The sequence below is a fragment of the Leucoraja erinacea genome, chromosome 6 (genome assembly GCF_028641065.1).
Source record: "Leucoraja erinacea ecotype New England chromosome 6, Leri_hhj_1, whole genome shotgun sequence".
NCBI lineage: Eukaryota > Metazoa > Chordata > Chondrichthyes > Rajiformes > Rajidae > Leucoraja > Leucoraja erinaceus.
Genome location: NC_073382.1, coordinates 81,357,172 through 81,380,093, shown reverse-complemented (window position 1 = coordinate 81,380,093; position 22,922 = coordinate 81,357,172). Strand labels below are relative to the sequence as shown.

General features: G+C 53.3%; 1 protein-coding gene across 2 annotated transcripts in view; it reads left to right on the top strand.

Moving 5' to 3' along the window:
* nup98 (nucleoporin 98 and 96 precursor) overlaps window positions 1-19,935 on the top strand; it is a 100,482-nt gene extending 80,547 nt beyond the window's left edge. For both annotated transcript variants that reach the window (XM_055637421.1, XM_055637420.1), the window contains 10 exons: window positions 395-624; window positions 4,001-4,270; window positions 4,940-5,097; window positions 8,441-8,581; window positions 9,225-9,376; window positions 12,090-12,311; window positions 13,926-14,167; window positions 14,700-14,854; window positions 17,368-17,479; window positions 19,636-19,935. In XM_055637421.1, coding sequence (XP_055493396.1) covers window positions 395-624; window positions 4,001-4,270; window positions 4,940-5,097; window positions 8,441-8,581; window positions 9,225-9,376; window positions 12,090-12,311; window positions 13,926-14,167; window positions 14,700-14,854; window positions 17,368-17,479; window positions 19,636-19,838 — 1,885 coding nt within the window. In that variant the 3' untranslated portion in view covers window positions 19,839-19,935. The remainder of the gene's footprint in view (window positions 1-394; window positions 625-4,000; window positions 4,271-4,939; window positions 5,098-8,440; window positions 8,582-9,224; window positions 9,377-12,089; window positions 12,312-13,925; window positions 14,168-14,699; window positions 14,855-17,367; window positions 17,480-19,635) is intronic.
* Window positions 19,936-22,922: the final 2,987 nt, after the last annotated feature.

The following is a 22,922-nucleotide window of genomic DNA, read 5'->3' as shown; positions in this document are numbered from 1 at the left end:
GAATCTATCTATATCTGCCTTAAATATATCCACTGACTTGGCCTCCACAACCTTCTATGGCAAAGAATTCCACATTCACCACCCTCTGACTAAAGAACCCTCTGTTGTGTGTGCTAGTGAGGTGTTTGTGCTTGTGGCGAGGGGCAGTGTTTGTCATGTGAAAACTAATGTCTTGGCTGTGTGTGTGTGTGTGTGTTCCTGTGTGTTCCTGTGTGTGTGTGCGCTCGTGCGTGTGTGTGTGTCTGTGCTTGCGTGTGTGCATGCGTGCGTTTGTGCGTGCGCGTGCGTGTGTGTGGGTGCGCGTGTGTGCATGCCTGCGTGTGTGCATGCCTGTGCGTGTGTGTGTGTGTGCGTGTGTGTGTGTGCGTGTGTGCGTGTGCATGGACCTCCGCAGGGCTGCCGAGCTCCCGTTCAAGGTGTATCTGGAGAAGGTGAGGCTGCGGGAAGAGCAGGCGAGGTGGGACCTGTCGCTGTACAAGGAGCCGCTGGAGATGGCGCTGCAGCACAGCGTGGTGGAGAACAAGGGGCAATGCCCGCGCATCGTGCCCCGGCCGGGGGTGGAGGCCCTGCACAAGTATGCCGAGTGGGCGCAGGACGCCATGGACAAGTCTGAGGGCACTGAAGGTAAGCGGACAAGAATAGTATGGTGCAACACAATTTTGGAATTAAATCGAATTACGGGTTGGGTGATGGGTGGGGAGAGATATGAAGCAGGTATATCATCACTTTTTCTTTTTCTTTCTCTTTTTGTCTTTTTATTTCTGTACGTTTTTCTCATTTATTTTACTTACTCACTTTGGTAGTCTAGGGGTTCTAATCTTGCACTTTCACTTTCTCTTTCACTCTCTCTTGTTTTTTCTCTCTTCTTCTTTTTCATCTTTAGCTAAAAAATAAAATTGAAGCTGTACAATAAATGTATTATATCTCATGCCGCGGTTTATACTTTTGTACACGGCTTCTAATAAAACAAATATATACATAAATAAATAAATTTAAGACATTTTTTAAAAAAAAGAGAAGGAAGGTTGCCGCACAACATTCCTACTGCCCTTCCAATCCACACCCTCACGGGATCAACATTGACTTCAAGCACCGGTTACTAAACACTTTCATTCTCCTGTGTATGTAACAACCGCAGATGCTGGCAAAATCGAAGGTAGACACAAAATGCTGGGGTAACATAGAAACATACATAGAAAATAGGTGCAGGAGTAGGCCATTCGGCCCTTCAGGCCTGCACCGCCATTCAATATGATCATGGCTGATCATCCAACTCAGTATCCTGTACCTGCCTTCTCTCCATAACCCCTGATCCCTTTAGCCACAAGGGCCACATCTAACTCCCTCTTAAATATAGCCAATGAACTGGCCTCAACTACCTTCTGTGGCAGAGAATTCCACAGATTCACCACTCCCTGTGTGAAAAATGTTTATCTCATCTCGGTCCTAAAAGACTTCCCCCTTATCCTCAAACTGTGACCCCTTGTTCAGGACTTCTCCAACATCGGGAACAATCTTCCTGCATCTAGCCTGTCCAACCCCTTAAGAATTTTGTAAGTTTCTATAAGATCCCCCCTCAATCTTCTAAATTCCAGCGAGTACAAGCCGAGTCTATCCAGTCTTTCATCGTATGAAAATCCTGCCATCCCAGGAATCAGTCTGGTGAACCTTCTCTGTATCCCTCTATGGATGTGATGGAGTAATTCAGCGAGTGAGGCAGCATCTATGGAGAGAAGGAATTGGCGATGTTTCGTCGTCAATTCCTTCTCTCCATAGATGCTGCCTCTCCCACTGAGTTAAAGCCCTGTCCCACGGTACGAGTTCATTCCAAGAGCTCTCCCGAGTTTTAAAAATATCAAACCCGTGGTAAGCATGGAGAATTAACTTAGCGGGTACGTCGGAGCTCGGGGACGTCCCTTAGCGGCTCGGCTAACGACAGGTACTCGGGAAGACTCGCTAACAGCAGGTAAGCACGGGAAGACTCATGAAGATTTTTCAACATGTTTCCCGAGTACCGACGAGTGGCCATTACCGTAAATCTCCGAGTTCGAATCAGGGCAAACTCGGGAGAGCTCTTGGAATGAACTCGTACCGTGGGACAGTGCTATTACTCCAGCATTTTGTGTCTAACTTTAATTCTCCTTCCCATTCCCATACAGAAGGGTCTCGACCCGAAACGTCGCTAACTCCTTCTCTCCGTAGATGCTGCCTCACCCGCTGAGTTACTCCAGCAGTTTGTGTCCATCCACTAGACACTTGTCAGACCCATTTAGACAATATGTGCAGGAGTAGGCCATTCGGCCCTTCCAGCCAGCACTGCCATTTAATGTGATCATGGCTGATCATCCCTAATCAGTACCCCGTTCCTACCTTCTCCCCATATCCACTGACTCCGCTATTTTTAAGAGCCCTATCTAGCTCTCTCTTGAAAGCATCCAGAGAACCGGCCTCCACCGCCCTCTGAGGCAGAGAATTCCACAGACTCACCACTCTCTGTGAGAAAAAATGTTTCCTCGTCTCCGTTCTAAATGGCTTACTCCTTATTCTTAAACTGTAGCCCCTGGTTCTGGACGCCCCCCCCAACATCGAGAATATGTTTCCTGCCCCTAGCGTGTCCAAACCCTAAACAATCTTATGTGTTTCAATGAGATACCCTCTCATCCTTCTAAACTCCGGAGTGTACAAGCCCAGCTGCTCCATTCTCTCAGCATATGACAGTCCAGCCATCCCGGGAATTAACCTTGTAAACCTACGCTGCACTCCCTCAATAGCAAGAGTGTCCTTCCTCAAATTTTGCAAACCGATTAACCTACATGTGGAAGAAAACCAGAGCACCCGGAGAAACCCCACGCTGTCACGGGGAGAACGTGCAAACGCCGTACTGACAGCACCCAAGGTCAGGATGGAACCCGGGTCTCTGGCACTGGGAGGCAGCAACTCTACCGCTGCGCCACCTTAATCAGAATTTAGAATAGATTGTAGTGTCTCCACTGTTTATAGAACAGGGCGAATCAGCATACAACTAAATATCCTTGTAATCCTCAATATAATCCTCATATCCCAGCTTTAAATGACAATAGACAAGAACGATCCCAGGAATGAGTGGGTTAACCTGCGATGAGCGTTTGTCGGCACTGGGCCTGTACTCGCTGGAGTTTAGAAGAATGAGAGGGGACCTCATTGAAACATGCAGAATAGTGAAAGGTACACAAAATTGCTGGAGAAACTCAGCGGGTGCAGCAGCATCTATGGAGCGAAGGAAATAGGCATCGTTTCGGGCCGAAACCCTTCTTCAGACTGATAGGAGGTGGGTAGAAGAAAGGAAAAAGTAGGAGGAGGAGCCCGAGGGCTGAGGGAGAGGTAGGAAGGGGAGGAGACAGCAAGGGCTAACGGAATTGTGAGAATTCAATGTTTCAATTCAATTCAATTGTGAGAATCCACGGGCCTGGATAGAGTGGATGTGGAGAGGATGTTTCCACTAGTGGGAGAGCCTAGGACCAGAGGGCACAGCCTCAGAATTAAAGGACGTTCCTTTAGGAAGGAGATGAGGAGAAATTTCTTTAGTGAGAGGGTGGTGAATCTGTGGAATTCATTGCCACAGACGGCTGTGGAGGCCAAGTCAGTGGATATTTTTAAGGCAGAGATAGATAGATCCTTCATTAGTACGGGTGTCGGGGGTTATGGGGAAAAGGCAGAATGGGGTTAGGAGGGAGAGATAGATCAGTCATGATTGGTGCGAAGGAATAGGTGACGTTTCAGGTCGAGACCCTTCTTCAGACCCAAACTTCACCCATTCCTTCGCTCCATAGATGCTGCCTCACCCGCTGAGTTTCTCGAGTAATTTGTCTACCTCCGATATTTCCAGCATCTGCAGTTCTTTCTTAAACGATCAGCCATGAATGAATGGCGGAGTAGACTCGATGGGCCGAATGGCCTAATTGTGCGGCTATCACTGACGACCTTGTGCGCGTGTGACTGTGTTGTGTTGTGTGTCCCACAGTGGTGGTGCGGGACTGGTCGCTGGCGTGGGCCCTGTGCGAGGCTCTGTGGGGTAACCTGAGGGAGCTGGAGGGGGGTCTGTCCGAGCCCACACCCTACCTGACGCAGCTGCATCGACGCAGAGCCTTCTCCCACTGGCTCTCGGCTGCCGCCGAGGACAAGGTGGAGGAGGAGGTGGGCCTGGCCCAGCACAGGGGCCATGTTGATGCAGTCTTCAGCTACCTGACCGCCCAACGCATCAGTGAGGCCTGCAGGCTGGCCCAGCGCTCAGGTACGGGCAGCATGGGGGGGGAGGAGGGGTGCAGTGGGTGGGGGGAGGGGTGGGGGGGGTCAGGTAGTGGGTGGGGGGGAGGAGTGCAGGCTGGCCCTGGGCGGGGGTACGGGCAGCATGGGGGGGGTACGGGGTGTGTGGGGAGGGGTGCAGGCTGGCTCAGGCGCTCAGGTACGGGGCAGTGGGGGTGAGGGGAGGGAGAAGAGAAGTGGGGGAGGCTGGTGCAGGCTGGCCCAGCGCTCAGGTACGGGCCGCAGGGGGGTGGGGGAGGGGGTGCAGGCTGGCTCAGCGCTCAGGCAAGAGCAGCGGTGGGGGGGGGGGGGAGAGGTGGGGGAGGGGGGTACAGGCTGGCCCAGCGCTCAGGCAAGAGCGGGCGGGGGGGGGTGGGCAGGCTGGGGGTGCAGGCTGGCCCAGCGCTCAGGTATGGGGAGGTGTGAAGTGGGGGGGGGTGGGGTGCAGGCTGGCTCAGCGCTCAGGTGAGGGGAGCAGCGGTGGGGGGGGGGGGGAAGGGCATAGGGGGGTGCAGGTTGGGCCAGTGCTCGGGCAGCAGGGAGGGACAGGGTGAGGAGCGGGTGCAGGCTGTTGCTGTATTCCTGTGTGTTATACAGATGTCAGGCTGTAGTGGCGGTGCTGACCTGCCCCGTGTGTGTGTGTGTGTGTGTGTTGCAGGGGACCACCGGCTGGCGCTGCTACTGGCCCAGGCAGGCGGGGGCTTCCCGGTCCGGGAGCTGCTGAGCCGCCAGCTAGCTGACTGGAACCAGCTGGTAGCCGACTCCTTCATGCAGGAGGAACGACTGAAGATCTTTGCACTGCTGGCCGGCAAAGCTGTGAGTAAACTCCGTCCATGACCGCACTTACATGTTGTGTCGGAAAGAACTGCAGATGCTGGTTTACACCAAAGATAGACACAAAGTGCAGGAGTAATTCAGTGGGAGGGGCAGCTTCTCTGGAGGGAAGGAGTGGGTGACGTTTCGGGTCGAGGCATTTAGAACGGAGACGAGGAAACACTTTTTCTCACAGAGAGTTGTGAGTCTGTGGAATTCTCTGCCTCAGAGGGCGGTGGAGGCCGATTCACTGGATGCTTTCAAGAGAGAGCTAGATAGGGTTCTTAAAGATAGCGGAGTCAGGGGATATGGGGAGAAGGCAGGAACGGGGTACTGATTGGGGATGATCAGCCATGATCACAGTGAATGGCGGTGCTGGCTCGAAGGGCTGAATGGCCTAGTCCTGCACCTATTGTCTATTGAGACCCTTCTTCAGACTGCTGTCAGGGGAGAGGGGAATACAGACATAAGCAAGGGTAAGGTGTGAAAACAGAGCGATGGGAATGAAGATCAAGGAATGTGTAGAATAGATCATTGTTGGCTGGGAGAAGGTGACAACAAAATAAACCGAGATGATATATAGTTGGAGACCGTATGACTGGACGGAGAACTGGGAAGTGGGGAGGGATGGAGAGAGAGAGGGAAAGCAAGGGTAGACACAAAGCTGGAGTAATTCAGTGGGACGGGCAGCATCTCTGGAACGAAGGAATCGTTTCGGATCAAGGCCCTTCTTCCGACTTTACAGTATTGTCTTCAGTTCCAGCAGTTCTGGGCACTGTGTTATAGGAAAGATGTTGTCAAGCTGGAAAATGTGCAGAGAAGATTTACGAGGATGTCGCCAGGACTAGAGGGTGTGAGCTATAGGGAGAGGTTGAGTAGGCTGTTGAGTAGGCTATTCCATGGAGAGCAGGAGGATGAGGGGTGATCTTATAGAGGTGTATAAAATCATGAGAGGAATAGATCGGGTAGATGCATAAAGTCTCTTGCCCAGAGTATGGGGAATCGAGGACCAGAGGACATAGGTCCAAGGTAAAGGGGAAAAGATTTAATAGGAATCTGAGGGGTAACTTTTTCACACAAAGGGTGGTGGGTGTATGGAACAAGCTGCCAGAGGAGGTAGTTGAGGCTGGGACTATCCCAACTTTTAACAAACATTTAGACAGGTGCATGGATAGGACAGTTTTGGAGGGCTATGGACCAAACGTGGGAAGGTGGGACTAGTGTAGATGGGGCATGTTGGCCGGTGTAGTGGGCAGGTTGTGGTGAAGGGCCTGTTTCCGCACTGTATCACTCTGTGACCAGTGTAGCTGGGGCATGTTGGCCGGTGTGGACAGGTTATGGTGAAGGGCCTGTTTCCGTGCTGTATCACTCGATGACCCAGCAGGTTTGGGCTTCACAGCAGAGGGAAAGGGGTGGTTTTGAGTTCCTCTGGGACTTATCCCAAATTCCAGGTGGGATATGTGACCAGGGAGCAGGTGGGTATTGTCACCTGTCCTCGGGTGCAGTGAAAAGCTCTTTGTTGCGTGCTATCCAGACAGCGAATAGACTGCACATGATTACAGTCGAGCCGCCCACAGTGTACAGATACAGGACAATGGGAATAACGTTTAATGCAAGGTAAAGTCTGATCAAAGATAGTACAAGGGTCTCCAATGAGGTAGAAAGGAGGTCAGGGCCGCTCACTACTTGGTGAGAGGACGGTTTAGTTGCTTGATAACAGCTGGGAAGAAGCTCTCCCTGAAACTGGAGGTGTGTGCTTCACACTTCTGTACCTCTGTAGTGGTGTGTGCATCAGACACTGTGTCTGTGGCAGCAGGTGTGTGCGTACGTCAAATGCTGCCATGTGTGTCGAGCACTGGCATGTGTGTGCTTGTTGTGTGAGTGCTTGTGCGTGTGAATGTGTGTGAGCGTGTGTGTGTGGGCGGGTGTGTGTGAGCGGGCGTGTGTGTGTGTGAGCGGGCGTGTGTGTGTGAGTGGGCATATGTGTGTGAGTGAACGTGTGTGTGTGTGAGTGAGCGTGTCAGTGAGCGTGTGTGTGTGAGTGGGCAGTGTGTGTGAGTGAACGTGTGTGTGTGAGTGAGCGTGTGTGTGAGTGTGTGTGTGTGTGTGTGTGTGTGTGTGTGTGCGTGTGTGTGTGAGTGGGCGTGTGTGTGTGTGAGTGTGGTGTGTGTGTGTGTGTGAACGTGTGTGTGTGTGCGTGTGTGGGTGCGCGTGTGCGTGAGTGAGCGTGTGGTGTGTGTGTGAGCGTGTGTGTGTGTGTGAGTGCGCGTGTGTGTGAGTGAGCGTGTGTGTGTGAGTGAGTGTGTCAGTGCGTGTGTGTGTGAGTGAGCGTGTGTGTGTGTGAGTGAGCGTGTGTGTGTGAGCGTGTGTGTGAGTGAGCGTGTGTGTGTGTGTGAGCATGTGTGTGAGTGAGCGTGTGTGTGAGTGAGCGTGTGTGAGTGAGAGTGTGTGTGAGTGTGTGTGTGTGAGTGAGCGTGTGTGTGAGTGAGCGTGTGTGAGTGAGCGTGTGTGTGTGAGTGTGCGTGTGAGTGAATGTGTGTGTGAGTGTGTGTGTGTGTCTGTGTGTGTGAGTGAGCGTGCCAGTGAGCGTGTGTGTGTGAGTGTGTGTGTGTGAGTGAGCGTGTCAGTGTGTGTGTGTGTGTGAGTGTGTGTGTGTGTGTGAGTGTGTGTGTGTGTGTGAGTGTGCGTGTGTGTGTGTGTGTGTGTGTGTGTGTGAGCGTGTGTGTGTGAGTGAGTGTGTGTGTGTGTGTGTGTGTGAGTGTGCGAGTGTGTGTGTGTGTGAGCATGTGTGAGTGAGCGGTGTGTGTGTGTGTGGTGTGAGCATGTGTGTGTGAGTGAGCGTGTGTGTGTGAGTGAGCGTGTGTGAGTGAGCGTGTGTGAGTGAGCGTGTGTGTGTGTGTGTGAGTGAGCGTGTGTGAGTGTGCGTGTGTGTGCGAGTGAGCGTGTGTGTGAGTGAGCGTGTGTGAGCGCATGTGTGTGAGTGAGCGTGTGTGTGTGAGTGAGCGTGTGTGTGAGCGCATGTGTGTGAGTGAGCACGCATGTGTGAACGTGTGAGAGTGCGTGTGAGTGTGTGTGCGTGTGTGTGTGTGAGCGCATGTGTGAGTGAGTGAGCGTATGTGAGTGAGCGTGTGTGTGAGTGAGCGTGTGTGTGAGCGCATGTGTGTGAGAGCGCGCATGTGTGAACGTGTGAGTGAGTGCGTGTGAGAGCGTGTGTGTGTGAGCGTGTGTGAGTGAGTGAGTGAGCGTGTGTGAGTGTGAGTGCGTGTGTATGAGTGTGCGTGTGTGGGCGCGCGTCACTGTGGCCATGTAGAGCGTGTGCATCACACATCTCTCTGTCGTCCCCCAGGTGTGGAAGTCGTCGGACGGCTACATCAACATCTGCGCACAGCTGGACTGGAAGCGGTGTCTGGCAGTACACCTGTGGTACATGCTGCCCGCTAGTGCCTCCGTCGCCGACGCCCTCAACATGTACACCGAGGCCTTTCAGGTACCACGAGCCTCCCAGCTCAACCCACTGGTTTAGTTTAGAGATACAGCGCGGAAACAGGCCCTTCGGCCCACTGGGTCCGTGCCGACCAGTGATCCCCGCACACTAACTCTATCCTACACACACTAGGGACAATTTACAATTTACATCAAGCCGATTAACCTACAAACTTGTACGTCTTTGGAATGTGGGAGGAAACCGAAGATCTCAAAGAAAACTGATGTAGGTCACGGGGAGAACGTGCAAACTCCGTACAGACAGCACTAATAGTCAGGATGGAACCCGGGTCTCCAGCCGCTGTGAGGCAGCAGCTCTACCCCCTGCGCCACCGTGCCTCTCTTGTGTCCAGCCTCCCGTGACGGCTGGCTAGCGTGACTCTGGAGCAGTGTGCTCAGCACTCAGGCTTCTAGATCCAACTGCACTGAAGCAGGCCCTTCGGCCCTTCTCCTCCATGCCCACCAAAATGCCCCATTCAAGCTAGCCCCATTTGGCCCACACCAGTCTCAACCTTTACTACCAATGTACCTCACCAAATGTTGTTCTAGTCCCTGCTGTGGCGTTGTGTGCTGCATGGTGGTGGGACCAGTCTGTTGCTGAAGGTGCGCGGGTCTAACATTGTGTCTACCTCGGTGTGAACATGCAGGGCAGCGAGGACGTGGAGAGGTACGCGCGCTACCCTCTGCCTCCGTACCTGGAGGACACCGGCGTCGACCTGATCGGAGCTGCCGAGAGTGAAGATGGCAGCGCCCCTCAGCAGGACATCTGTTACCATCTGCTGAAGCTCTACAGCGACAGGTACGAACGAACCAGGGCCTCCGCTAACGTCGTCTCATGTCAGGCTGTACAGTTGCTGTCTCACAGTGCCAGGGGCCCAGGTACAATGTATGGGGATCGCTGCTCGCTGCAGACTCGTCGGCTGAAGGAAACATAGAAACATAGACTAAGGTAGACAAAAATGCTTCAGAAGAATGGTCTCGACCCGAAACATCACCTATTCCTTCGCTCCATAGATGCTGCCTCACCCGCTGAGTTTCTCCAGCATTTTTGTCTACCTTCGATTTTTCCAGCATCTGCAGTTCTTTCTTAAATATAGAAACATAGACAATAGTTGCAGGAGTAGGAACGGGGTACTGATTGGGGATGATCAGCCATGACCACATTGAATGGCGGTGCTGCCTCGAAGGGCCGAATGGCCTACTCCTGCACCTATTGTCTATTGCCTATAACTCAGCTCAGTCCGCATTAACCAACCTGATCTCCCTGTGGCTCAGCACTTCAATTCCACCTCCCATTCCGAATCTGACCTTTCTGGCCTGGGCCTCCTCCATGGCCAGAGTGAGGCCCACCGCAAATTGGAGGAGCAGCACCTCATATTTTGCTTGGGTAGTTTATCCCCCAGCGATATGAACATTGACCTCCAATTTCAGGTAGTCCTTGCTTTCTCCCCCCTTCCCCCCCCCTTCCCAGCTCTCCCCCAGCCCCCTGTCTCCGCCTCTTCCTTTCTTCACCCCCCCCCCCCCCCCCCCCCCCCCCCCCCCCCCATCATTTTCCAATGTTCAATAGATTCAGGATTAGTTCCTGTGGATTGGAGGATAGCTAATGTTATCCCACTTTTTAAGAAAGGAGCGAGAGAGAAAACAGGGAATTACAGACCAGTTAGCCTGACTTCGGTGGTGGGAAAGATGCTGGAGTCAATTATTAAAGAGGTAATAATGGGGCATTTGGATAGCAGTAAAATGATTAGTCAGCATGGATTTATGAAAGGGAAATCATGCTTGACTAATCTTCTGGAATTTTTTGAGGATGTGACAAGTAAAATGGATTAAGGGGAACCAGTCGATGTAGTGTATCTAGACTTTCTGAAAGCCTTTGATAAGGTCCCGCACGGGAGACTGGTGACTAAAATTAGAGCACACGGTACTGGGGGGAGGGTGTTGACGTGGATAGAAAATTGGTTGGCAAACATGAAGCAAAGAGTAGGAGTGAACGGGTCCCTTTCAGAATGGCAGGCAGTGGCGAGTGGAGTGCCGCAAGGCTCGGTGTTGGGGCTGACACAGTTTACCATATATATTAATGATTTGGGAGAGGGAATTAGGAGCAACACTAGTATGTTTGCGGATGACACAAAGCTGGGTGGCAGTGTGAACTGTGAAGAGGATGTTAGGAGGTTGCAGGGTGACCTGGACAGGTTGAGTGAGTGGGCAGATGCGTGGCAGGTGCAGTATAATATAGATAAATGTGAGGTTATCCACTTTGGTGGCAAAAACAAGGGGGCAGATTATTATCTCAAGCAAATAAGTTTATTGGCGAAGTATTCACATACAAGGAATTTGCCTTGGTGCTCCGCCCACAAGTAACAACATGACATACAGTGATAGTTACGAATGACTAAACACTAAACACTAAAACACTAAACATTAATAATGATAAAACACCATTGATCAAGCATGTGAACCAACAAAATACCAGAACAAAGGGAGGCAACAGATTTTTGGCTGTTGAGCAGAGCAACTGCTCATGGATAAAAACTGTTTTTTATGTCTGGCTGTGGCAGCTTTGACAGTCCGGAGTCGCCTTCCAGAGGGAAGTGATTCAAAGAGTTTGGGGTTAGGTTAGGAAAGGGGGAGGTACAACGAGACTTGGGTGTCCTTGTACACCGGCCACTGAAAGTTGGCGTGCAGGTACAGCAGGCAGTGAAGAAAGCTAATGGAATGTTGGCCTTCATAACAAGAGGGTTTCAGTATAGGAGTAAAGAGGTTCTTCTGCAGTTGTATAGGGCTCTGGTGAGACCACATCTGGAGTATTGTGTACAGTTTTGGTCTCCTAATTTGAGGAAAGGCATACTTGTGATTGAGGCAGTGCAGCATAGGTTCACAAGATTGATCCCTGGGACTGTCATATGAGGAAAGATTGAAAAGACTAGGCTTGTATTCACTGGAGTTTAGAAGAATGAGGGGCTATCCTATAGAAACATATAAAATTATAAAAGGACTGGACAAGCTAGATGCAGGAAATATGTTCCCAATGTTGGGCGAGTCCAGAACCAGGGGCCACAGTCTTAGAATAAAGGGGAGGTCATTTAAGACTGAGGTGAGAAAAAACTTTTTCACCCAGAGAGTTGTGAAATTGTGGAATTACCTGCCACAGAGGGCAGTGGAGGCCAAGTCACTGGATGGATTTAAGACAGAGTTAGATAGAGCTCTAGGGGCTAGTGGAATGAAGCGATATGGGGAAAAGGCAGGCACGGGTTATTGATTGGGGACGATCAGCCATGATCACAATGAATGGCAGTGCTAGCTCGAAGGGCCAAATGGCCTCCTCCTGCACCTATTTCCTATGTTACTATCCCCACGTCAGTCTGAAGAAGGGCCTCGACCCGAAACGTCGCCTATTCCTTCGCTCCATAGATGCTGCCTGGCCCGCTGAGTTTCTCCAGCATTGTTTGTCTACCCAGGGTTGAGTGTCTACCCGTGTTCAGTCCGTGACGGTTCCCCGCTTGTGCCCACAGGCACCACGAGCTGCACCCCCTCCTCAACCCGCGGGCAGTGTCCGCTGACCACCTGGACTTCCGGCTGAGCTGGCACCTGTGGGCAGTGCTGCACGCCCTCAACTACACCCACCTGTCGGAGAAGCAGCAGGCCACCGTCCACACCAGCTACGCTGCGCAGCTGGAGGCTGCCGGACTCTGGCACTGGGCCATCTTTGTGCTCCTGCACATCCCCAATCCTCGGTGAGTTAACCCCTCCCCCCCCCTCCCCCCGCACAAGCACCGTCCCCCCCCCCCCTCCCCCGCACCGGCCCCCTCCCTTCCCCCTCCCCCAGCACCAGCCCCCTAACTTAAATGTAATTAAGTTTCAGTTTGTCTTTATAATGGTCGTGTGTGTGTACGTGTGTCTGAGTACGTGTGTGTGTGTGTGTGTGAGTACGTGTGTGTGTGTGTGTGTGTGTGTGTGTATGCGTGTACGTGTGCGTGTATATGTGTAAGTGTGTGTGTGTGTATACGTGTGTGTGTACGTGTGCGCGTGTGTGTGTATGTGTGTGTACGTGTGTGTGTGTACGTGTGTTGATTAGGCTTATTGTCATGTGTGCATAGTTCATCGATGTGTGTACGGAGATTAGGTGTTGGTTTAGATTTATTGCCGCGTGTAAGGGACACAGGAGGTGTGGGCAGTGTGGGGCCTGGATGGTGTGTTTGGGCACTGTGGGCATGTACGTGTGAGCGGGTGACTGCTGTGTTGTACAGGCAGTGGGCAGGGTGTGTACGTGTGTACACCTGCGCACGATAACCACTGATCAGGTGTTTGCGCAGTAATCAATCAGAACCAGATGTGGAGGGCTGTTGGAGGCCGTGTGTTGTACAGGCAGCTGTTCCGGGCGCTGTGTGTGTGTGTGTGTGTGAGTACGTGTGTGTGTGTGTGTGAGTACGTGTATGTGTGTGAGTACGTGTGTGTGAGTACACGTGTGTGTACATGTGTATGTGTGTGAGTACATGTGTGTGTGTGAGTGAGTACATGTGTGTGTGAGTGAGTACATGTGTGTGTGTGAGTGAGTACATGTGTGTGTGTGAGTGAGTACATGTGTGTGTGTGAGTGAGTACATGTGTGTGTGTGTGAGTGAGTACATGTGCGTGTGTGAGTACATGTGTGTGCGTGTGTGAGTACATGTGTGTGTGAGTGAGTACATGTGTGTGTGTGAGTACGTGTGTGTGAGTGAGTATGTGTGAGTGAGTACATGTGGGTGTGAGTGAGTACGTGTGTGTGTGAGTGAGTACGTGTGTGTGTGTACGTGTGTGTGTACGTGTGTGTGTGTGTGAGTACGTGTGTGTGTGTGTGAGTGAGTGTGTGTGTGTGTGAGTACATGTGTGTGTGTGAGTGAGTACGTGTGTGTGTGTGTGTGTGTGTGTACGCGTGTGTGAGTGAGTGTGTATGTGTGTGTGAGTGAGTACGTGCGTGTGTGAATGAGTACATGTGTGTGTGAGTGAGTACGTGTATGAGTGAGTACGTGTGTGAGTGAGTACGTGCGTGTGTGAATGAGTACATGTGTGTGTGAGTGAGTACGTGTGTGAGTGAGTACGTGTGTGAGTGAGTACGTGCGTGTGTGAATGAGTACATGTGTGTGTGAGTGAGTACGTGTGTGAGTGAGTACGTGTGTGAGTGAGTACGTGTGTGTGTGAATGAGTACATGTGTGTGTGAGTGAGTACGTGTATGAGTGAGTACGTGTATGAGTGAGTACATGTGTGAGTGAGTACGTGTGTGTGTGTGAGAGTAATTGTGTGAGTGAGTATGTGTGAGTGGGTGTGCGTGTGGTGTACACGTGTGGGGCTGACCATGCTGCCGTGTACAGGCAGCGGTTACGGGCTGTGCGGGAGCAGCTGAACAGACACTGCACGCTGGAGGAGACGGACGAGCAGCGGGACAGGGAGGAGTTTGTGCAGCAGCGTTTGTCCATCCCCCCGCAGTGGGTCCACGATGCCAAGAGTCTGCGCGCCCACCACCAGGGAGACCTGCACAAGGAGGCCCTCCACCTGATGCAGGCCGGGCACTGGAACCACTGTCACCGGCTTGTCGTCCGACACCTCGCCTCAGGTCAGTGGACACACACCCCCCCCCTGCCCCCTCTCCTCCCCTTCCACCCACTCCCTCCCCTCCCCCCCCGACCCACCCCTACCCCTCCTCCCTCCCCTCCCCGACCCACCCCTACCCACTCCTCCCTCACCCACCCCCACCCTCCCCTCCCCGACCCCTCCCCTCCCTACCCACTCCCCTTCCCTCCCCTACCACCCTCCCTTCCTCCCCTCCCCACCCCTCTCCCCACCCCTCACCTCCCCTGCCCCCTCCCCACCCCCACCCCTCCACCTCTCCCCACGCCACCCTTCCCCTCCCCTCCCCCCCCCCCCATACCACCTCATACCACCAACAACACCCCTCCCCACCCCTCTCCTCACCCCACCCCTCCTCTCCCCACCCACCCTCACCTCTCCTCCTCCCCCCCCCCCCTCCCCTCCCCTCCCCTCTCTTCCCCCCCCTCCCCGCGCTGTGTAACGTCTGTGCGGTGAGTGGATGGACAGGATCCTGACACACTCTGACCCAGTTGTGCCCTCTGCCCTCTGCCCTCCAGACGCCATCATCAACGAGAACTACAGCTACCTGAAGTTTTTCCTGGGCCGGCTGGCGCTGCCCGAGTGCACGCTGCACATCCAAGACTGGGACAGTGCTGGGGCCGTCTTCCATGACTACATCCGCATGATGGAGATGGTGCGGGGCATCGCGGAGGTGAGCGGCAGACTCCTCTCCCCTGCACCGCCCCTCTCATAACCATGAATCGTCTCTCCGCTGGCAGGGTAGCACGCAACAAAAGCTTCTTGGGCTTCATATGAAGAAAGACTGGATAGACTGGGCTTCTTTTCGCTAGAATTTAGAAGATTGAGGGGGGATCTTGTAGAAATGTACAAAATTCTTACGGGGTTGGACAGGCTAGATGCAGGAAGATTGTTCCCGATGTTGGGGAAGTCCAGAACATGGGGTCACAGTTTAAGGATAAGGGGGAAATCTTTTAGGACCGAGATGAGGAAAACATTTTTCACACAGAGAGTGGTGAATCTGTGGAATTCTCTGCCACAGAATGTAGTTGAGGCCAGTTCATTGGCTATATTTAAGAGGGAGTTAGATGTGGCCCTTGTGGCTGAAGGGATCAGGGGGTATGGAGAGAAGGCAGGTACGGGATACTGAGTTGGATGATCAGCCATGATCATATTGAATGGCGGTGCAGGCTCGAAGGGCCGAATGGCCTACTCCTGCACCTATTTTCTATGTCTATGTTTCTATGTTTCCCTCAGTGTTCCCAGTGTGTAGGGAGTGAATGGGAAAGTGGGATAGCATAGAACTAGTGTGAACGGGCGATCGCCGGTTAACATGGGCTCGGTGGGCCGAAGGGCCTGTTTCTGTGCTATAACTCTAGACACTAAACTTGAATTGGGATTGGTGTAGGGTTGGGTGTAAGTGGCCGGTGTTGGACAGCATGGAGTGGGTGGGTCGAGTGGCCTGTTTCCGTGCTGTAACTGTACACCACTACTGCACCACGACTGTTAACCCATGGGCTACACCGGCACCCCACACTGGGGTGGGGGGGGGGGGGGGGGGGGGGGGGGGGGGGGGGGGAGAGGGGGGGAGAGAGGGTACAGCTCTCGTCTCTGACTCTGCGTCTAACTTGTCCTCTCTACACACAGGCCTCTCCTCTCCAGCGTGGTGTCAGTTTAGTCTATTGTCACGTGTACCGAGGTACAGTGAAAAGCTTTTGTTGCGTGCTAACCAGTCAGCGGAAAGACAATACATGATTACAATGTACAGATACAGGATAAAGGGAATAACTCAGCGGGACAGGCAGCATCTCTGGAGAGAAGGAATGGGTGACGTTTCGGGTCTCGAGTTATTCCAGCATTTTGTGTCCATCTTCAATTTAAACCAGCATCTGCAGTTCTTTCCCTACACATCATGAGGGAATAACGTTCAGTGCAAGGTAAAGCCAGCAAAGTCCGATCAATGATAGCCCGAGGGTCACCAATGAGGTAGATAGTAGTTCAGGACCCCTCTCTGGTTGTGGTAGGATGGTTCAGTTGCCTGATAACAGCTGGGAAGAAACTGTCCCTGAATCTGGAGGTGTGCGTTTTCACACTTCTGTACCTTGCCCGATGGGAGAGGAGAGAAGGAGTGGCCGGGGGTGAGACTGGTCCTTGATTATGCTGCTGGCCTTGCCGAGGCCAGTGACTCTGTCCCTGCATATAGGGTGGTGACTAGTGTGTGTGTGCCCGGCTCATGTTGCAGTTGTATAAGACAGTTTGACCACATTTAGAGTATTGTGTTGAGTTCTGGGCACCATGTTATAGGAAATATGTTGTCAAGCTGGAAAGGGTGTTGATCAGTACAGGTATCAGAGGTTTGATCAGTACGGGTATCAGGGATTACGGGTAGAAGGCATCAAAATGGAGTTAGGAGGGAGAGATAGATCAGCCATGATTGAATGGTGGAGCAGACTCAAGGGGCCGAATGGCCTAATTCTACTCCTAATTCCTCATGACCGTACAGAGAAGATTTACGTTGATGTTGCCAGGACTAGAGGGTGTGAGCTACAGGGAGAGGTTGAGTAGGCTGGGTCTCTATTCCTTGGAGCACAGGAGGATGAGGGCTGATCTTATAGAGGTGTACGAAATCATGAGAGGAATAGATCGGGCAGATGCACAGAGTCTCTTGCCCAGAGTAGGGGAATCAAGGACCAGAGAACATAGGATCAAGATGAAGGGGAAAAGATTTAATAGGAATCGGAGGGGTAACTTTTTTATACAGAGGGTGGTGGATGTATGGAACAAGCTGCCAGAGGAGGTAGTTGAGGATGTTTAATAGACAATAGGTGCAGGAGTAGACCATTCAGCCCTTCGAGCTAGCACCGCCATTCAATGTGATCAAGGCTGATCATCCCCAATCAGTACCCCGTTCCTGCCTTCTCCCTATATTCCTTAACTCCGCTATCTTTAAGAGCACTATCTAACTCTCTCTTGAAAGTATCCAGAGAATTGGCCTCCACCGCCCTCTGTATAAGGCAGGTGGGACGAGTGTAGCTGGGACATGTTGGCCGGTGTGGGCAAGTTGGGGTCGAAGGGCCTGTTTCCGTGCTGTATCACTCTGTGACACCTGTGTGTGTGTGTGTGTGTGTGATGTTGACCAGGGGGTCTGTGACACTGAGCACAGGGGGGGCTGGGTCCAGGAGTAGCTGACCCGTGTCTGGTCCACAGGTGGACAACCCTGCGTATGAACTGGAGAAGATCCACACGGAGGTGATCTCCCTGTGTAACCGCATCGAGCTCGTCCAGTGTCTGTCGGCCAAGGACCGGCTGGCCCAGGCAGGTGAGTGGCATCACCCCTCGCCCCTTGCTCTTTGCTCTTCCCCCTCACCCCCCCCCCCCCCCCCCCCCACCCCCCCCCCCCCCCCCCACCCCTCCCCCCCCCCCCCCCCCTCACAGGGCCCCGTGGCCAAGGTGGGCATGTCCACCGTGCCGGCTGCTGTGCCGCCCGCAGTGCTGGTGCGGGGGAGACGGCAATAACAATAACACCATCGCGCTAGACCCCATCGCTTCACGGGGTAATAGCGGGCACACTGGGCCAGCGTAGACAAGGCAACTAGGTTGGGCTGAAGGGCTGGTTTCCATTTGGTTGCCCCTTGATGGAGCATCTCTCCCGTCTCAGCATAAACCCGTGCCCACGGAGCCGCAGCGGGTAGAGCTGCTGCCTCACGGCGCCAGAGACACGGGTTCCATCCCAACCAACCAGTGCTGTCTGTGCGGAGTTTGCAAGTTCACCCCGTGACCACGTGGGTTTTTTCCGGGTGCTCCGGCTTCCTCCCACACTCCAAAGACGTGCAGGTTTGTAGGTTAATTGGCTTCGAGTCCTCTATGCTGAGGTAAAGAGACAGTGTAGTTATATCCATGCCCATAGATGTCTATATCATCCTGTAGACGTCTATAAGATCACCCCTCAGACTGCTCATCACAGCCTGCTAAACCCCTCCCTGTAGCTCAGGCCCTTGTGTCTTGGCATTGACGGCTAGTCCCATTTGCCTGCATTTAGCCCATATCCCTCCAAACCCTTCCTCGAAGGGTCTCAACCCGAAACGTCACCCATTCCTTCTCTCCATAGATGCTGCCTGGCCCGCTGAGTTACTCCAGCACTCTGCGAAACGTCACCTATCCATGTTCTCCACAGATGCTGCCTCACCCGCTAAGTTACTCCAGCACTCTGTGAAACGTCACCTCTCCATGATCTCCACAAATGCTGCCTGACCGGCTGAGTTACTCCAGCACTCTGTGAAACGTCACCTATCCATGTTCTCCACAGATGCTGCCTGACCCGCTGAGTTACTCCAGCACTCAGTGAAACGTCACCTATCCATGTTCTCCACAGATGCTGCCTGACCCGCTGAGTTACTCCAGCACTCAGTGAAACGTCACCTATCCATGTTCTCCACAGATGCTGCCTGACCCGCTGAGTTACTCCAGCACTCTGTGAAACGTCACCTATCCATCTATCCAAATGCCTTTTGAATTCCGTTCGTATTTAATAAATGTATTCCTTTCTAGAGGTTCTTTTGGAAGCTCAATAGACAAAAGGTGCAGGAGTAGGCCATTCGGCCCTTCTAACCAGCACCGCCATTCAATGTGATCATGGCAGATCATCCCCAATCAGTACTCCGTTCCTGCCTTCTTCTCATATCCCCTGACTCCGCTATCATTAAGAGCCCTATCTAAATCTCTCTTGAAAGAATCCAGAGAACCGGCCTCCACTGCTCTCTGAGAATTCCACATTCCAGATACTGAGTTGTAAAAGTTGTCCCCGTGGTCTCTCTCTCTCTCCCCCCTCGGGCCTGTGCCAGCTAGTTCTAGAACCCTCTACCCTGGATGGAGAGACTGTGGCCGTTCACTTTATCCATGCCCCTCATGAATAGGTTGAACGCTAAGTCTTTTACCCCCTGGGTATGGAAATCAGGAACCAGGGGACATAGGGTTATGGTGAGAGGGGAAAGATTTCATCGGAACCTAAGGGGCAACATTTTCCACCCAGAGGGCGGTGGGTGTGTGGAACGAGCTGCCGGTGGAGCTGGTTAAGGCAGGGACGTTTGCAACATTTCGGACACTTGGACAGGTACATGGATAGGACAGGTTTGGAGGGACGCGGGCCAAACGCGGGCAGGTGGGACTAGCGTAGATGGGGGCATGTTGGTCGGTGTGGGAAAGTTGGGCCAAAGCCTGTTGGGAGTGGGGTGTTTTGATGGTTCCTACCCTGACCTGTAACACCCATTCTCTCTCCCTCTCTCTCCCTCCCTCTCTCTCCCCCCTCTCTCCCCTCCTCTCTCCCTCCCCTCCCTCTCCCCCTCCCTCCCTCCCTCCCTCTCTCACCATCTCTCTCTCCCTCCCTCCCTCCCTCCCCTCCCTCCCTCCCTCTCTCCCTCTCTCCCTCCCTCTCTCCCTCCCCCTCCGCGCCCCCCTCTCTCTCTCTCTCCCCCACAGACATGGCCAAGCAGCTGGCGAACACTCTGCGGACGGTGCTGTCGCTGCAGCAGGGTGGGGAGGTGCCGGGGGGCCGTGCGCGACTGCCCCTCCGCCTGCTTGCCCCCTGCATCCGCCGCTTGCCTCTCCCCGAGGACTACGCCCTTCAGGAGCTGCGGGGCCTGACACGCACCTACCTGCAGGAGCTCACAGTCCCACCCTAACCCCCCCCCCTCTAACCCCCCCTGCCCCCCCCCCCGGCCTGGCCCGCAATTACCTGTCAGTCCCTAATCTCCCTCCCCCCCTATATCCCCTAATCTCCCTCCCCCTCTCTACCCCCCTCCCTCCCTCCCTCCGGCCTGAGCTCACCGCCAGCCCCCGTCACCCATTCCCCCCGGCCCCTCCCTCTCCCGCTGTGAGGGGGGGGGCGGAGATAGAGAGGGGGGAGATTCCCCCCACCCACCCAAGCGACTGTCCCTTGTGATGGCGTGTGGGGTTGGCGGACTGCTGACCCTGGCCCACCGATGGACACTCCCCCCCCACACACTGCTGCCTGTGGTCTCCATGTCCGTCCCGGCCCCCGGCCGACAGCGAGGGAGCTGAGGACCACGCCCTGCGGTCAGAGCCCTCTGCGCATGCATGGACTGGGGTTCGAGGGTCATGACTCCACTCATGAATCGTTAAGTTGCCAGCGGTGATGGTCTCCCACTCGCCGGTCTCATCCCCGCTGCAACCAGGAACCAGCGAGCGCCACACCGCACACCGACAATAAACCCTGACTCTGGACGCACATTGTCTGCTGGAGTGTGTGTGTGTACCTGTGTGTGTGTGTGTGTGTGTGTACCTGTGTGTGTGTACCAGTGTGTGTGTATACCAGTGTGTGTGTACCAATGTGTGTGTGTGTGCGCACCAGTGTATGTGTGTGTGTGTGTGTGTGTGTGTGTACACCAGTGTGTACCAGTGTGTGTGTGTACCAGTGTAGGTGAGTGTGTACCAGTGTAGGTGAGTGTGTACCAGTGTAGGTAAGTGTGTACCGGTGCGTGTGTGTACCGGTGCGTGTGTGTACCAGTGTGCGTGTGTGTACCGGCGTGTGTGTGTACCGGCGTGTGTGTGTACCAGCGTGTGTGTGTACCAGTGTGTGTGTGTGTGTGTACCAGTGCGAGTGTGTACCAGTGCGTGTGTGTACCGGCGTGTGTGTGTACCAGTGTGTGTGTGTGTGCGCACCAGTGTATGTGTGTGTGTGTACCAGTGCGAGTGTGTACCAGTGCGTGAGGTGAGTGTGTACCGTGTGTGTACTAGTGTGTGTGTGTGTACCAGTGTGTGTACCAGTGCGAGTGCGTGTGTGTGTGTGTGTGTGTGTGTGTACCAGTGTGTGTGTGTGTACCAGTGTGTGCATGTGTGGACAGTGGGAGCTGCCACCTTGAATGACCGCAAGGTTACCTGACTGCCGACTTGTAAATACTGGAGCCCGTGGCTCCGAGCTGTGCTGAGGGGGGAGTCACTGCCCTGATAACCCTGCAGCAGCGGGGGGGGGGGGGGGGGGGGGGGGGGGCAGGTGTGTGTAAGAGACGTGTGTGGGGGATGGGGGGTGTCTGGGTCCGGGTCCTCGTGTGTCCCACTGCATCAGCACCAGGGGGTGGGGAAGGAGAGTTCAAATCTCAAACACTGCCGATATGGGCGGTTCCTCAAAAACTCCCAGCCCGTGAGGGGGGGGGGGGGGTCACTGGGGTAGAGGCAGTGGCGGTCAGGGGGTACCCGGGTACTCCGCCCCCACCACTCTGTCAGGAGCGGGGAGCGGCGCCCGTGATCAATCGATCGCTCCCCGATCGACCCCTGCTCGCCCTGCCCGGCTTGAGGATGTGTACTAAAAGTTTTTAAAATAATTGTGAATAAAGTGTCAGATTGTTAGATTGTTCTTTTTTTAACTGTTTGTGTGGGGAGAAGTGTCTGCATTATTTTTCACAATAAACATGCAGGATTACTACGGTGGCTCGAGATGTCATTGCCTGTGTCTGGGCGGTTAGCCAGGGACCGTGGTGTATGGGGGCGCAGCGGTAGAGTTGCTGCCTCACAGCGTCGGCCACCCTCGTTCCCTCCCGACTACGGGTGCTGTCTCTACGGAGTTTGTACGTTCTCCCCGTGACCTGCGTGGGTTTTATACACAATAGGTGCAGGAGTAGGCCATTCGGCCCTTCGAGCCAGCACCGCCATTCACTGTGATCATGGCTGATCATCCCCAATCAGTACCCCGTTCCTGCCTTCTCCCCATATCTCCTGACTCCGCTATTTTTAAGAGCCCGATCTAGCTCTCTCTTGAAAGCATCCAGTGAATCGGCCTCCACCGCCCTCTGAGGCAGAGAATTCCACAGACTCACAACTCTCTGTGTGAAAAAGTGTTTCCTGATCTCCGTTCCAAATGGCTTACCCCTTATTCTTAAACTGTGGCCCCTGGTTCTGGACTCCCCAAACATCAGGAACATGTTTCCTGCCTCTAGCATGTCCAAACCCTTAATAATCTTATATGTTTCAATAAGATCCCCTCTCATCTTTCGAAACTCCAGAGTGTACAAGCCCAGCCGCTCCATTCTCTCAGCATATGACAGTCCCGTCATCCCGGGAATGAACCTTGTAAACCTACGCTGCACTCCCTCAATAGCAAGAATGTCCTTCCTCACATTAGTACAGATATATAATTACACTCTGGTCCACAATACTGGAATTTAATTCCCAATTCTGGAATTTTTTGAGGATGTAACCAGGATAATGGACAAGGGAGAGCCAGTGGATTTTTGTCTACCTTTGATTTTTCCAGCATCTGCAGTTCTTTCTTAAACAAAGAATAGGCCGAGGGTCTCCATTGAGGTAGACAGCAGCTCAGGACTGGTCTCTTGTTATAGTAGGATGGTTCAGTTGCTTGATTACATTCTACTTGTTACCACTGTGTATTTGTGTCTATCTTCCTATGAAGATAGACTATTGAGAACTTCCTATGAATATTGTCTATTAACATAGAAACATAGAAAATAGGTGCAGGAGTAGGCCATTCGGCCCTTCAAGCCTGCACCGCCATTCAATATGATCATGGCTGATCATCCAACTCGGTATCCTTTACCTGCCTTCTCTCCATACCCCCTGATCCCTTTAGCTACAAGGGCCACATCTAACTCCCTCTTAAATATAGCCAATGAACTGGCCTCAACTACCTTCTGTGGCAGAGAATTCCACAGATTCACCACTCTCTGTGTGAAAAATGTTTTTCTCATCTCGGTCCTAAAAGATTTCCCCCTTATCCTTAAACTGTGACCCCA